We start from the raw sequence: 14288 nt of genomic DNA, 5'->3' as shown, positions 1-14288 counted from the left end.
TCTTGCCAAAATCTTACTCTTATCAATCAAAAACTATTCCATGTAGCAGCTTATCCTTCTGCACAAAGACCCCTCTAGTACAAAGTTCCATGAGGCTAAATTATTGGCCCACTACATTGTGGAACTACCTCATGAAGGAACACCTTGAGAAGCTGGATGCCTTCAAGTCAGCCGGCTCTGACAATCTACACTGGGTACTCAAGGAGCTGGTAAGCATCATAGCCCAGCCTCTGGCACAGATCTTTGAAAACTCCTGGTGCTCTGGTGTAGTGCCCAAAGACTGGAAGAAGGCCAATGTGGTGCCGATCTTCAAGAAAGGGAGGAAAGTGGATCCGGCAAACTATAGGCCCATCAGCCTGACTTCTATCCCAGGAAAGATCTTAGAAAAGTTTCTTAAAGAGGCCATCCTTAATGGACTGGCCGACACCAACATCCTAAGGGATAGCCAGCTTGGGTTTGTTGCGGGTAGGTCTTGCTTGACCAATCTCATTTCCTTCTACGACCAGGTGACCTATCACCTGGACAAGGAAGAAGAGAATCATGTCATATATTTTGACTTCAAAAAAGCCTTCAATCTGGTATCCCATGATCACCTCTTGGCGAAACTCGACAATTGTGGCCTTGGGTCCACCATGATCCACTGGCTGGGAAATTGGCTCCGTGGTTGGACCCAGAGGGTAGTAATTAATGGAAGTCAATCATCATGGTGTCCTGTGACCAGTGGGGTCCCCCAAGACTTTGTCCTTGGACCCATATTGCTCAACATCTTCATTAATGATGTAGACACTGGAGTCAGAAGCAGACTGGCTCAGCAAATGGGCGGACGAGAACCTGATGGTGTTTAACACCAAAAAATGCAAGGTTCTCCACGTTGGGAAGAAAAACTTGCAGCATCCTTATAGGCTCAAGCAGTGCTACACTGGCTAGCACTACAGAAGAAAGAGACTTGGGGGTCATCATTGACCACAAGATGAACATGAGCCTGCAATGCTGCGGCTAGTAAAGCAACCAAAACACTGGCTTGCATCCATAGATGCTTCTCAAGCAAATCCCGGGATGTCATTCTCCCCTGGTACTCGGCCTTAGTGAGGCCACAGCTGGAGTACTGCATCTAGTTTTGGGCTCCTTGATTCAAAATGGATGCAGAGAAGCTTGAGAGAGTCCAGAGAAGAGCCACATGCATGATTAGAGGTCAGGAAAACAGACCTTATGACAAAAGGCTGAGAGCCATGGGGCTCCTCAGCCTGAAAAAGTACAGGCTTAGGGGTGATCTGATGGCCACCTACGAGTTTATCGGGGTGACCACCAGTATCTGGAGGAACGTGTTTTCACTAGAGTGCCCCAAGGGATGCCGAGGTTGAATGGTCATAAACTACTACAAGACTGTTTCTGGCTGAATATAAGGAAGAATTTCTTTACTGTCCGAGCCCCCAAGGTCTGGAACAGTCTGCCATCGGAGGTGGTTCAAGCACCTACATTGAACATCTTCAAGAGCAAATTGGATGCTTATCTTGCTGGGATCCTATGACCCCAGCTGACTTCCTGCCCTTTGGGCGGGGGGCTGGACTCAACGATCTCCTGAGGTCCCTTCCAACCCTAATGTCTATGAAATTATTCTGCTATCTTAATTCTGCTGTGAACATTAACCACTACTCTTATGGACTAAATAGGCATTACAATACCTTTACTAACTTCTCTCAGCTGTCCTTCCTTGCCTCTCTTGACAAGGTACCTTTATCGGTTTATCAGCTTTCTTCAGAGAAAACTTTCTGATACAAGGTCCCCTTGGGTAAAGGGAGCACATTCCAAAATTCATTTCTATTGCTTCTGCTATCTCACATCTTGATTCAAAATATCAATTTTCCCCTTTCAGTGATGACATTGATGTTCTTTTCGGTCTACATCACAGTTTCCCCCAGCATCCCTAACTATGTATCTGATTATAACCATTGGTATAATGTTGCCTATTTATGCCACTATGTCAACTCTACCTCTGCTGAAAATCTCATCCATTTTTCTTTCCTTTTGCCTTTATTGCTGAAGCTCTAGAATTTCCCAAGTCTTCAGCTGATAAAATAACATTATGTTGTGAAGGCTTCTGTCTGCATCCTTACTGTAACAGGGTATGCTGGCCATTTAACGTGAGGGCTATAGGCCAGGGGTGTCAAACATATACCCCACAAGCCAAACACCACCTTCCAATCTGGTGCTGCCCATGGCTCTGATCAGATCCACACAGGGCATAGCACATGCCCATGGTGCAGGACCAGTCTGTATCTTGTAGGCACTGCATGAAGTGCAGGTCATGGACTGGCTGAAGCAGGTGCCACATGCAGCATAGTGTGGCTGCTGCTCCAGCTGGACTGCACTGCATGTGTCAGGCATTCCAGCCATTCCAGGATCCACACCACAGGCAGCGTGGGTCCCAAACCAGCTGTAGTGGCCCCATAAGGCCAGATAAATTTGACACCCCTGCTACAGGCCATGCTCAGGCTTTACCCAGTTGAACCCTGAACACAGGCATTCTGAGAAGTATATTTTCTAGGAAGACCCTTGGAAATATAATCTGGCAGCAATACATTTTAAGAAGGGATTTTTGGGAAACAAAAAGAACCTAGATTTAAAATGAAGACAGCAAGTAGAAACGGAGCAAAACACATAGGGCACAGACAGAAGTGAGTTTTCAAGAAATCTGGCCCCTGAAAAAACTCTACAGCCATGACTTAACAAACATGCATGGCTGCAGAGCACATTTTAAAAGGCCAAAAAAGTGAAAAATTCACTCTGGTTAATTTAGGTATTACATTAAGGCACTCGAAAGCAGAGCGCCTTAGGGAACTTGTATTCCCTCCAAGTTAATTTTTCGTGTGGGCAGCTCCACACTGGCTGCTCCTGGCTGCTGAATGGTCAGAGATGAAGTTGAGGGAAGGGGGAAATGGAACCCCCTTGCTTCAGGGGCCTGACCTAGCTCCCCCCAGTACCCTAGCCGGGGTAGCTAGGGTGGGGCCATGAGGTGAAGGGGCCCCGTTCCCCACCCCCCACACCCAGCTCTGGCCAGGTTTCCTTGCAGGTTTTCCTGCAAGATAGACTGGAAAAGGGTTGTGCTGTGCTTGGAGAGAACTCAAATTAAAATAGATTGCTGGGTCTCTCTGATGAGTAGAGGAGAAGTTAAACAAGAGGCAATCAGGAAATTTCCACATACAGAAGAGCCATGAAGAAGGAAGTGGGAGTGGGGAAAAAGAGCTGGGATCTGGATAAGACTAACAGAGACTTGAATCAGGTTATAGGCCTAGAGAGGAGCTAGGATGGTGATGGAAGAGAAAATAAGAAGAGGAGCACAAAAGATTTTGGTTGTGAACTTAACGAACTGGCAATTTCATGTTTTAAAACTGACAGACCAGGTTTCCATAAAAAAAAGAGAGAAAGCTCTCTGCAGTCACCTGAACAAAGTGCAGAATACGAGTTGTCTTAATTTAACCAGAAGGCTAAATCAAACTGCTGTATCAGCTGAGAGGAAAATGAGGCACAGCTAGGTAGGAAAACTGAGGCATTATCTCTTTCACCACAGGAGGAAATGAGAGATCTCTGGCCCTAACATACTAAAAACACAGTCACACCTTAATCTTCAAACAGCACCTATATCTCAGAAAACATTTCAGGATCCAGGTTAAAACTCATCTTTTTAAAACCTTTTTCCTAAGTTTAAAATATTTATAAAAGGTTCCAAGGACTTGCTCCAGCCAATCTCAAAGATTTTCCTCTCTCAATCCTTTCATTCAACTAGTACTGTCCTCTTCTCTGTTCCTCCAATCAATCTCACTACTATGCTATAACAATCTTCTCTGCAGTTATTGCCATTTGGAATAGCTTTTCTGTGTCTATTCGCCTCATTGATGCTCCATCTCATTTTAAGTCTCAGACAAACATCTAACTTTTCTCCTTTGCCTATACTTCTTATTATGTCCTTTATTGTTAGAATATGTAACAATACAGTAGGTGTAATCTGATACATAGGTTGTACATTGTATAAAATGTTAAATAACATTCTATTGTTATTTAGAAATTTAAATGAATATTTGGATACAAGGATGATATCTGCCAGGATGGGGGGATTACTGGTGAGTTTTAAGGTGGCTGAGGAGTCCAATCCGTGCTTTGCAAGTTTTTTCCACAGATATGACAAGTGGGGGGGGAGGGGCACAACTGTTGACAAGGATGTTGTGCACTTTCCTTCTTCCTCTACCATTTCTTAACTTCCTGATCAAAACATTCTGTTTGAAGTGGGCTGTAGCTTGATGTATGGTGCAGCACCATTGAGATCTGTTACAAGCCAGCACTTCTTAATTTGTAGGGTTAATGCCACCTTCTTAAGGTTATGCTTTTAAGGTGCCCTTGTAGTAGTTCCTCTGTCCTCCATGGGTCTTCTTACCATGACTAAGTTGAGAGAAGAGGACTTGCTTCAGAAGACAAGTGTCAGCCATCTGCACACAGTGGCCACCCCGTGGAGTTGATGTTTCATGATCTTTGCCTCAGTGTTGGTTATGTTAGATTCAGAGAGGATGTTGGCATTGGTGCAGTGGTCTTTCCATCTAATGTAAAGGATCTTCCTGAGGCAACACTGATGGAACCATTCCAGGCACTTAAGATGGCTTCAATATGTCACCTACATCTCATATCCATATAGAAGCATGGAGATAATCATTGCATTGTAGACCAATATTTTAGTTTGCATTTGCATATCTCAGTCAGCAAAGACACAGTGAAGCAGCTTTCTGAATGATATACTGGCACAGCAAATTCTGTGTTCAATTTCTACATCAAGACTGTCTGAGAGAGGTGACTGCCCAGGTATGAACTTCCTCATTAACCCGTACGTTGATGAGAAGTTGGTGAAATTTTTGCAGTAGTGCTGTACCACCAGCTTTGACCTCTGTGGGGATGCCATCTGAGCCTGGCACCTTATTTTTCTTGGTCTGAGTGATGGCATGCCAGACTTCCTTCAAGAATGAGGGATCAGCAAGAGGTTCTATTACTGGGTGTTGAGGGATGGACTCAATGGTGGCAGCTGAAACCTCAGATTCATGGTTCAGTAGAGTCTTGAAGTGCTCCTTCCAGGATCGCTTGATGGATATGCATTGTCTGTGAGAAGGGTGGAGCGAATCTGGGATTGCAAGGGGGTTGAGCCACTGGCCCATGAAACATAGCTTTTATTGCTTGAAAAAAGCTTCACGTCATGTTGGTCAGCTCAACTTTGGATCTCCATGGCCTTCACTTACCACCACTGATTCTTGATGTCATCATTGGTTCTTGATTTAAATGTATATATGGATATAGGATATTTTAGAAATTAAAGGGACAGGTGTCCAATTTAGGCCTGTCCCTTTTGGAGAATTATAATTGTACCCATAAACTACCACATTTTCTTGCACATACCCTGCGCTTTTACTCCAAGCCAGCTGGCAGAAATGAGGGTTGCATAATATGCGAGAAATATGGATCCCTGTGGATCTGGAAATTTGGCAGTGGGGGAGCAGTGGCAATGTTTATTTCCGTGTAGCTCTGGGACCACCAGTCCCCATTGCCAAATCTCCAGATATGTGGGAATCCCTCCTGGCCAGATGACATGGCTCTATACACCAGATCACTCTGGCACATACGGTCAGACACAGAGTGTGGGATCAGACCTGGAGCATGGTATTGGACCTGGTATGCAACCATAGACCCAGTGCACAGTCCTGGCTCTGGACTCAGTGTACCAGATTAGTCTGCGAGCCCCACCCAGTGTGCAGGACTGGCAGCAGGCTTGGGTCCCTGATAGTAAGGTACTACAAGGAATTATATTTGTTACGCTGCTTTTCAAAAATGAGGTCTGTATTATACACTAGGCCATGTTATTTGCAAAAAAAAATTACATTATCCTTTCAATTACTGTTAATTTTTTATTAAATGCATATGCTTTGTTTATACTAATTATTTGTCCTGGTAATAATATTTAAAAAGTACATATTAAAGTTGAGTTCTACATTAATTGGGATTCTTGCATTATTTACACTTGTCAGAATCAGCATGCAACATATCTTGAATTCTTCACTGTATTGTGTATCATAAGATCATAGACTCATAGAAAGTTAAGGTTGGAACATGTAATTACATTAAAAAGAGGTGTCAAAAGGAAGGCTGTGGGGAAAAAAACCCAACATGTAGTCAGGTAATTAAAAACTGTACAATAATAATTACACAAAATGGGATCAAAATAATGTTTATGGGCAACCTTGACACCAGAATGTCTTAATTTCAAAGTCATCTATATTCAAACTCAATTTTCTTTAAATCTGGTTTCTTTCTTTGGATATAATTTTCTAAATATGGTAAAGGAAACTGTTTCTTTTGAGTCAGCTTTGAAAAAGGCAGAGAAACAATATTTTTTTCTGAAAAGATATGTTTTTTATAAGATTTTGGCATTCAGCTAGTCACCACTTCTATTGCTCCAGCTGCTACCAATCAAATACTCCCTATCCTCTATATTAAAGTATATCCCTATTCAAGTAAAGTGTGAAGAATGTGCTTAGCCCCTTATGTGTAAAGCGTTTTCTTGATTTGAAATATTTTCCTGAAGGAGGGCCATGATACACAATGATTCAGCACACATGATTTATAGACTCTGTTTATGTTATCATCTTAAATTTTACTTCACTTTTACATCAATCAGATATTGATTATAGTTGTGTTCAGTAACTTCAATGTTGAAATTGTGTGAAAACTACATATAATACAATATTTTATCCCCCCCTTGGAAGAGTGTCTCACATTGCTCAACATAATATCTTCATCTGATCACTAAGGAGCACTGACAGATTTTGGATGGCATCTTGTCTATAATACTCCAATGAAAGGATTATTTGAATGGCTCTGAGTTTGAACAGTAGGAGAATTAAAGTGGTAAAAAACACTAAGCAAACCGTCAGTTTGTTCTCAGAGTGAGTTTTTTATACTGTGTCAGTGTCTGATGAGCTAGATTTTCACTACTCACTGGATCTGCTTAGCTTATAACCTCATCTTCAGAGCAGGGGCAAAACATTTATTTTGATCATTTAGTATTTGTACAAACAGAGGCTCCAGCCAACAAGAAACCCACCATATTAGTGTTTTACATGCATAATAAGAGCTCACAGTTTAAACAAACGAGCCATAGAGTGGAATGAGACATAAAAGCAGAGATGAAATTATTTGTTTAAAATTACAGTTTATTAGCAGTCAAACTAAGACTCAAGTCTTCTAACTCCTAGTCTAGTATTCTTTCCACTTGGCCACACTGCCCCTGGACAAATACACAGTAAAAACTCCCATGGAGATGAAGAAATAATTCATTCTTCCCTCAAAACAAGACTAGTACTGTAATAAGTCTTTATTCTCCATTCATTTTCTAGTCTGTTCCCTGCATAGTAGAGTGATGCACCACTCTTAGGTAAATTTACAATATACCAGTCCTGATGGAGTTAAGATTTGTAACAGATTCATAACTAAAATCACAGGACCTTTTTGTGCCATTGGTTATTAATTAAAATGCCAATTTATCTAAAGGCACAATTCTCCCTGAAAATCAGAAGTGGTAGACTATGCCCTGCCATAATCTATAATCTTGGTATTTCAAAATATTAATGCCTAAATGGATCCTTAATAACTAGGTTCTAGTGGGTTAATGGTGGAAGTGGGCTACACTGTAGCTCTTTTTATCTTTCAGGTTCCCCCACACAACCCCAACTGCTAATTGATGGAGGGGCCCCAGTTGCGGTTCGCTCCTGATTGGCAGGGAAGTGAAAACCACAGTTTTAAACATGGTGCCATTTGTGCCTCCCCACCAGTCAGCAGCAAGCAGTGGGGCTCCTGGGGCCCCTTGAACAATTAGCATCAGGAAGGCAGAAATAGCACCATGTTTAAAAATGTAGTTTTTGCTTCCCTGCTGATCAGGAGTGAGCTACAAGTGGGGCCCCTCCACCAATAAGCAGCAGGACAGTGCACAGGGCAACCTGCAAAATTAAAGGAGCCGTAGTGCAGCCCAGTGAATTTAGTAAGGCCCTATTAATAACCATATAGTACTGAATTTATTGATAGAACAAACACCACACATACAAGTAGATGTATACTCTTACAAGTTGTTAGACGTTTCTAACATTTTTCCTCTATAAATTGTTATTAAGAAAAATGTGAAACCATTTTTGGATGATGGAAGAGATTAACGTTTTGGATACTTAGGCTCCTACCAGATACTACATTTAAGACACAATTAGTCTGTTATTTGCATCTTAAGTTGTAAACAGGAAAACACTTTCAGGCAATTAATGGTGCCACAAAAAGGCAAACCAGCCACAAAAAATTTATGCAAAAAACTTGTATTATTTTTGTGGCTTTTTTCCATTGCACCTTAAATTGAACGTCTGGCAGAATTAGGACCTTCTCCAAATGGCCTCCATGCAGTCTTCATCAGCTGATTGTTGGCTGGATCTGGCACCACACTGGAGCTCAAACTGGCCCCCCATGTAGTCCCTACCACCCACTATCCTAAACTAAATCCATAGGTCTATATCCACCCCTAGAATTCCTACATCAGCACTGTGGCAGAAGGCCACCTCTCTTTCTCCCCAAAAACTCTGCTCTGTGACAATTTGGTTAGAATGGGCCCAGCAGAGGAGGATACACACCTTACCCTATCCTCTTTAGGTAACCTGAGCTGGATACATTCCTGAGGGAGGGGGGAAACCTGCTCCCTCTGCCTACGTGATTGGTATCACATACCGGGTGAGGGGCTTTCTCCCTGGGGACCTAAGAACTGCCAGTCTGCCCAGGAACTAGTGATGCATTTCAAATTGGTTGGCTGACAGCCGAGAGGTGCTGGCCTCCATTGGACCAGGTAAATGAGGTCACAAGGACTATATAAATTAAGGACTGCCCAGGAGAAGGGGGCAGCAGCCATGAGGAAGACTCAGAGAGAGAGAAGAGCTGACCCATCTAAAACTTGCTCTCTCTCTCAAAACTCATGATCACGGAACTGCCTGCCTCCAGAGGGAATCTCCACCTGCCTCTGGATGATACTTGTGAGTAAGCTACCTGAGATATAACTAGATATATAGCTAGCAGTAACACAGATGCATGATCAAAGGCTACCCAGCCATGGGAGTTTGCTGTATGAGATTTCTCTGATATTGCTCTACCCTGTACCCTATTCCAACCCCACCCCTTGTAACCAATAAAATTCTCTTTTGTACCTAGTGTTGGAGACTTATTGGGAGTGGGTCTAGATTATGCCTCAGGGTCCTCTTGGTTTGGCTGGCTAAGGGAGACCAATACTTGTGCTTCTGACTGAGGGAAGCATCCCAAGTTCTTGAAGTGAATCAAGTACCCTCAAGGGCTACTAGGCCTGTGTTTCCCAGGGTGCACAGAGCCAGAATCAAGCCCAGCCCTGGGTGGTGGCAGTGGAACCCCCCAGGCTAGTGGGTGTGCTCCAGAAAGAGGGTCAGCCAAATGTGAGGCACTCAGAGCCTGGAAGGTGGTCGGGCGCAGTGAGGTGGGTGGCTCAACGCAGAAGTGCCACCTACTGGCCTGCCACATGTGGTGGTAATGGTGAGATACAACAACCTGCTGCACTGAAGGCATAATCTGGGGAAGGAAATAGAATCACTGAAAACCCTTGGGCAAACAATTTCTAATTTGGCATCAGGTCAACTGGACAGTGCAGATAGCTAGGATGGCTGACGAGTATGACCACCTGACAGTGGCCGACTTGAGGGAGCTGATGAAAGAGAGAGGCCTTCCAGTGAGGAAGGAGCAGAAGAGAGAAGACCTGACTAAGATCCTGTGTTATAATGACCAGGCCACAAGATCACCTCCAGTCATCCACACAGAACCCATGGGGGGCACTGAGAGGCCACCCTCTGAGTGGGAGTTCTGGAAATTCCAGCTGCAGCTAGAAGCTGAGGAGCGAGAGCATAACCTCAAGCATGAGCTAGAGTTGAAAAGGATGGAGCTGGAGGCCCAGCACCAGCGTTAGGAGCTGGAGGCCCAATGACAGCATGAGAAGGAACAGCGTGAGCATGAGAAGGAACAGCATGAACATGAAGCTAGAGAGACTCAGCGACAACGGGAGCATGAGCTCGCAGTACTCCAAATGCAGGCAAATGTTAAAACAGTGAGTGCTCAGCCCACAGTAGATGCATCCCTCAGACTGAACACCCCGATCTTCTCTTGCTACGAAGATGGGAATGATCCAGAAGTGTTCCTAAGCATCTTCAAAAACCAAGTGTGCCGATGGAAGTTGCCAATGAAAGAGTTCATGAGACACATGGCTGCTCTGTTCGAGGGCAACATGTCTGTGGTCCTGAACAGCCTGCCCTTGGAATCAGCAGATAACTATGATGTCTTTAAAAATGCTGTGTGTTCAAGGTTAGGACCAGATTATTTCCAGATAAAATTCCAGAATACCATCCCACAACCCAGGAAGACAATTGCCGATTTTGTGGCCCAAGTGTGGGACTCACTCCTTAAATGAGATGCATGTCAAGTACCCTTCAGGGCTACTAGGCCTGAGTTTCCCAGGGTGCAGAGCCAGAATCAAGCCCAGCCCTGGGTGGTGGCAGTAGAACCCCCAGGCTAGTCGGTGTGCTCCAGGAAAGGGGTCGGCCAGACGTGAGGTGCCCCCAGGGAGGCACTTGGAGCCTGGAAGGTGGTCAGGCGCAGTGAAGTGGGTGGCTCAACACAGGAGCGCCCCATACTGGCCCACCACAAGCACCAAAAAGTAAAACCTTGAGTCTTTTTCCTTCGATTTTATACAGCAGTCAATACAGATTTTTTAAAGTATTATTCTATTTAACTTTTAAAATGAATCAAAAAAAAAGTAAACATTATCAAGACCAATATACTTTTTGTATATTGTCTATATTATACTTCTTTCAAACAGCTCAAAATATTATATAATTTAAGATTTCATAGATTTCATAGACATTAGGGCTGGAAGGGACCTCGGGAGATCATCGAGTCCAGCCCCCTGCTCAAAGGGCAGGAAGTCAGCTGGGGTCATAGGATCCCAGCAAGATAAGCATCCAATTTACTCTTGAAGGTGTTCAATGTAGGTGCTTGAACCACCTCCGCTGGTAGACTGTTCCAGACCTTGGGGGCTCGGACAGTAAAGAAATTCTTCCTTATGTCCAGCCTGAAACGGTCTTGCAGGAGTTTGTGACTGTTCGACTTCGTCATCCCTTGGGGCGCTCTGGTGAACAGATGTTCCCCCAGATCCTGGTGGTCACCCCTGATAAACTTATAGGTGGCCATCAGATCACCCCTGAGCCTGCGCTTTTCCAGGCTAAAGAGTCCCGTGGCTCTCAGCCTGTCATCGTAAGATCTGTTTTCCTGACCTCTGATCATGCGCGTGGCTCTCCTCTGGACTCTCTCAAGCTTCTTAAGTAATTTTCTGCCTTTTATAGAGGCAAAAATTCTCACTAAGCTGAGAAAGAAAATCAACAAGTGGATGCTGGAGTCATTTGCAGTACAGCTGAAAAAATAAAAATGAGGTGTGTTGGTCTTTAAGATCTTTTAACTTTTATCAAGAAACAGGTATAGTACATGAAGATGGATCCCCCTATTTATTTTTTGTAAATCAAAAAATATTCATATCTTAACACTTAGTAGAGCTAACAATTTTCCTAAAGCAGGGACTGGCAACTTTTCAGAGCCAGCACCTAGAACAACCTGGCTCAGGTCTGAAGTACACTGGTCTTTTGATGCAGCAGCTTTTCCCTACCATCCAGCATGGGCACAGCTCCTCCCTGCCCAGTCCCAGCATAGGCAAAGCCCCCTGCTACTAGAATACAACCAAAGCCCCCAAATTTCTCAAGCCAGATCCAATGGCCCTGAGAGCTGGACCTACCCTGCAGGCCATCTTGCCAGCCCTTACCCTAATGTAATAGTTTGAATTTGTCCTTTACCCCCCATATTTATGGATGATCAAATGAAAAAAAATTGTAGATTGTCAGGGTAACACCTAGCTCTTTGCTTTACAATTAAACAAACACAATAAAAAGTAAAAATTGAAAATAGGCAACTTTTTTCCTTAACTTGGTAACTGACTGTGTTATTAGGAATAAACAAACACATGACAGCCATACCATTGTCAGCAGGTGTGGCTACTAAACAAGTACTAAATAACTGCACAGTAACCACTGCGCAGTAGTGTCTCATGTAGCCACACCCACTGACAATGATAGTGCTAATACAAGTACTAAATAAATGCACAGTAAATGGAATTACTGTGCAGTAGCACTGAGGAATGTCTTTTGTAATGGTACTGCTCAGTAGCCTAATAATATTGTGCAGTAGCATATTAGCACTTTCAATACCAAGACATGCTGCTGTGCAGTATTATTCAGCGAATGGGATCTTAACAGTAGTAGCCTGTGTAGACGCACCCGCTGTACACCAATAAGAACTGAATTGTGCAAACTCTAAAGAAGAATATACACTACAAAAGCACATACCACTACCTTCCATGCCATTTAGGACACAAGATGCTGATGGGAACATATTTTATATGAACATTGGTTATTACTTTTTGTAGGAGAGTAGAATTCCTATAATAATTTTTTATAATAATGAAAAAACAGAAGTAACACAAGGGAACCAATCTTAAAACAATGTAAGCACACTAACCCTTCTTAGACGCAATTCTTCTACTGCCTCCAATAAACTTGTTTTAAAATCCAGCAGCTGAATAGAAAACAATGTTTCTGAAGAACTTTGAAAAGTATAAACAGGTTTCTTTGTCTGGAAGTCTTTATCCATGTTTAAAATGTATATCTGCAAAATTAACATCTTCTCATCAGCTTTAATCTTTATGGAGGACCCTCTCAAAACTTGAAAATATTCAAAATAAAAAAATAATGAATAATATACTTTAGCCATTTGTAAACTGATTAGATTAGGCACCAGTTTTTAATTGAACAAAAACTGAAATCCTCTTTAAAGTTAGTGTGGTTAAATGAGGATTTTTTATTTATTCACGTGCATGATACAACTTGACATTTTGGTGTTTGGGGTGGGGAGGTTTTGTTCTTTTTTATGTTTCTAACAATTGAACTGTTACTAAAATCAAACTAGCACAGAAAGGCTACAACTCCTATTTCCAACTATGAAAAATAGTACAATATTGTAAAACCCAAGACTTCAAAAAAGCATATGTCAGGTCTCAAAACAATTATGATTTCTTTTAATTAATACACGTGGGATTCTTTTAATGTAACTTCTTGTTTCTGGACCTTTAGGAGATGCTTGGTTTTTCAAAATTTTCTCCATAGTCATGATTGCTAGCAACTTTGGAAGTAACATAAAAGTGACCCAGTAAGGAACATTAGCTCACAGTAGGCTCTATGCTACTGTGGTTAGCTTGCTATGGATACCTGAGCTACCTACTTTACAATGAACTCAGATATCTCAACATTATACAGTAGTCACAAAAGTGGCTGCAGGGCAGACATACTTCTACTTTCTTTAAAGTAAAAGTGAGACTTTTTTCATGAATGCTTGACTGGAACTTTAAATAGCATAGTTACCATGAAACTTATAGAATTAGAAGGTTGGAGACACAAATAGTAGCTGCAGATGCTGAGACGTGATGTAGTAGTGGTACCTGTCTTCTTTCAGCAGAAGATTTCATCTACCTAGCTGTTTACTAGGTTTACTCCATTACACATAGGCATATGCATAAGGCAGGGGAGTCCCTTTTTGAATGTGGGACCGGATCATGAACTTTTTTATCATCCAGTGGGCTGGCAGGAGCGGGCACTCGTGCGGCCTCTCCAGTCCAGCCGCAGCCTGGGGGTGCAAGGGTCAAGGGGTGACACCTGACCCTGCTGTGTCCTCTCTGCCACCTGGGCGGCCTCGAGGATGCTCCCACACTTGTGCACCTGGGCTCAGCAGCCAGGGGGACATGTGGGGACTCTACAAGGGGGTACAGGATGTGCAAGGACACCCCCCTGCTCCCTCTCCCCCAGGACAGCCCAAGCACAAGCAGCAGGGGTCCCTCCTTCCCTGGGGCCCACAACTCACCACCCCCAGTGCGATATCTGTGGGTGCGGGGGGGATGCAGGGAGGCAGGAGTGGTGCTGGCTTCCTACCCTGACAACTACAGCAGCAGCAGCAGCATCTCCCACAGGCCTGGCTGCAGTATCCCTCCATGCCAGCATCCGCGCCTCCTGCGCCCACTTGCCGGCCCACTGCACTGCAACCTGCTCCAGCCCATGTGG

The 14288-nt window shown here is 43.5% G+C and overlaps 1 protein-coding gene across 1 annotated transcript in view; it reads right to left on the bottom strand.

Annotated features, from left to right (window-relative positions):
- Positions 1-12828, bottom strand: part of CCDC73 (coiled-coil domain containing 73) — a 134087-nt gene extending 121259 nt beyond the window's left edge. Inside the window, exon 1 of the mRNA XM_090034625.1 lies at positions 12697-12828. Coding sequence (XP_089890751.1) covers positions 12697-12828 — 132 coding nt within the window. The remainder of the gene's footprint in view (positions 1-12696) is intronic.
- Between the last annotated feature and the right edge of the window lie 1460 nt (positions 12829-14288).

This window comes from Crocodylus siamensis, chromosome 2 (genome assembly GCF_052110815.1).
Source record: "Crocodylus siamensis isolate JL-2025a chromosome 2, ASM5211081v1, whole genome shotgun sequence".
NCBI classification, from domain to species: Eukaryota; Metazoa; Chordata; order Crocodylia; family Crocodylidae; genus Crocodylus; species Crocodylus siamensis.
This window is presented reverse-complemented; position numbering and strand designations above follow the sequence as displayed.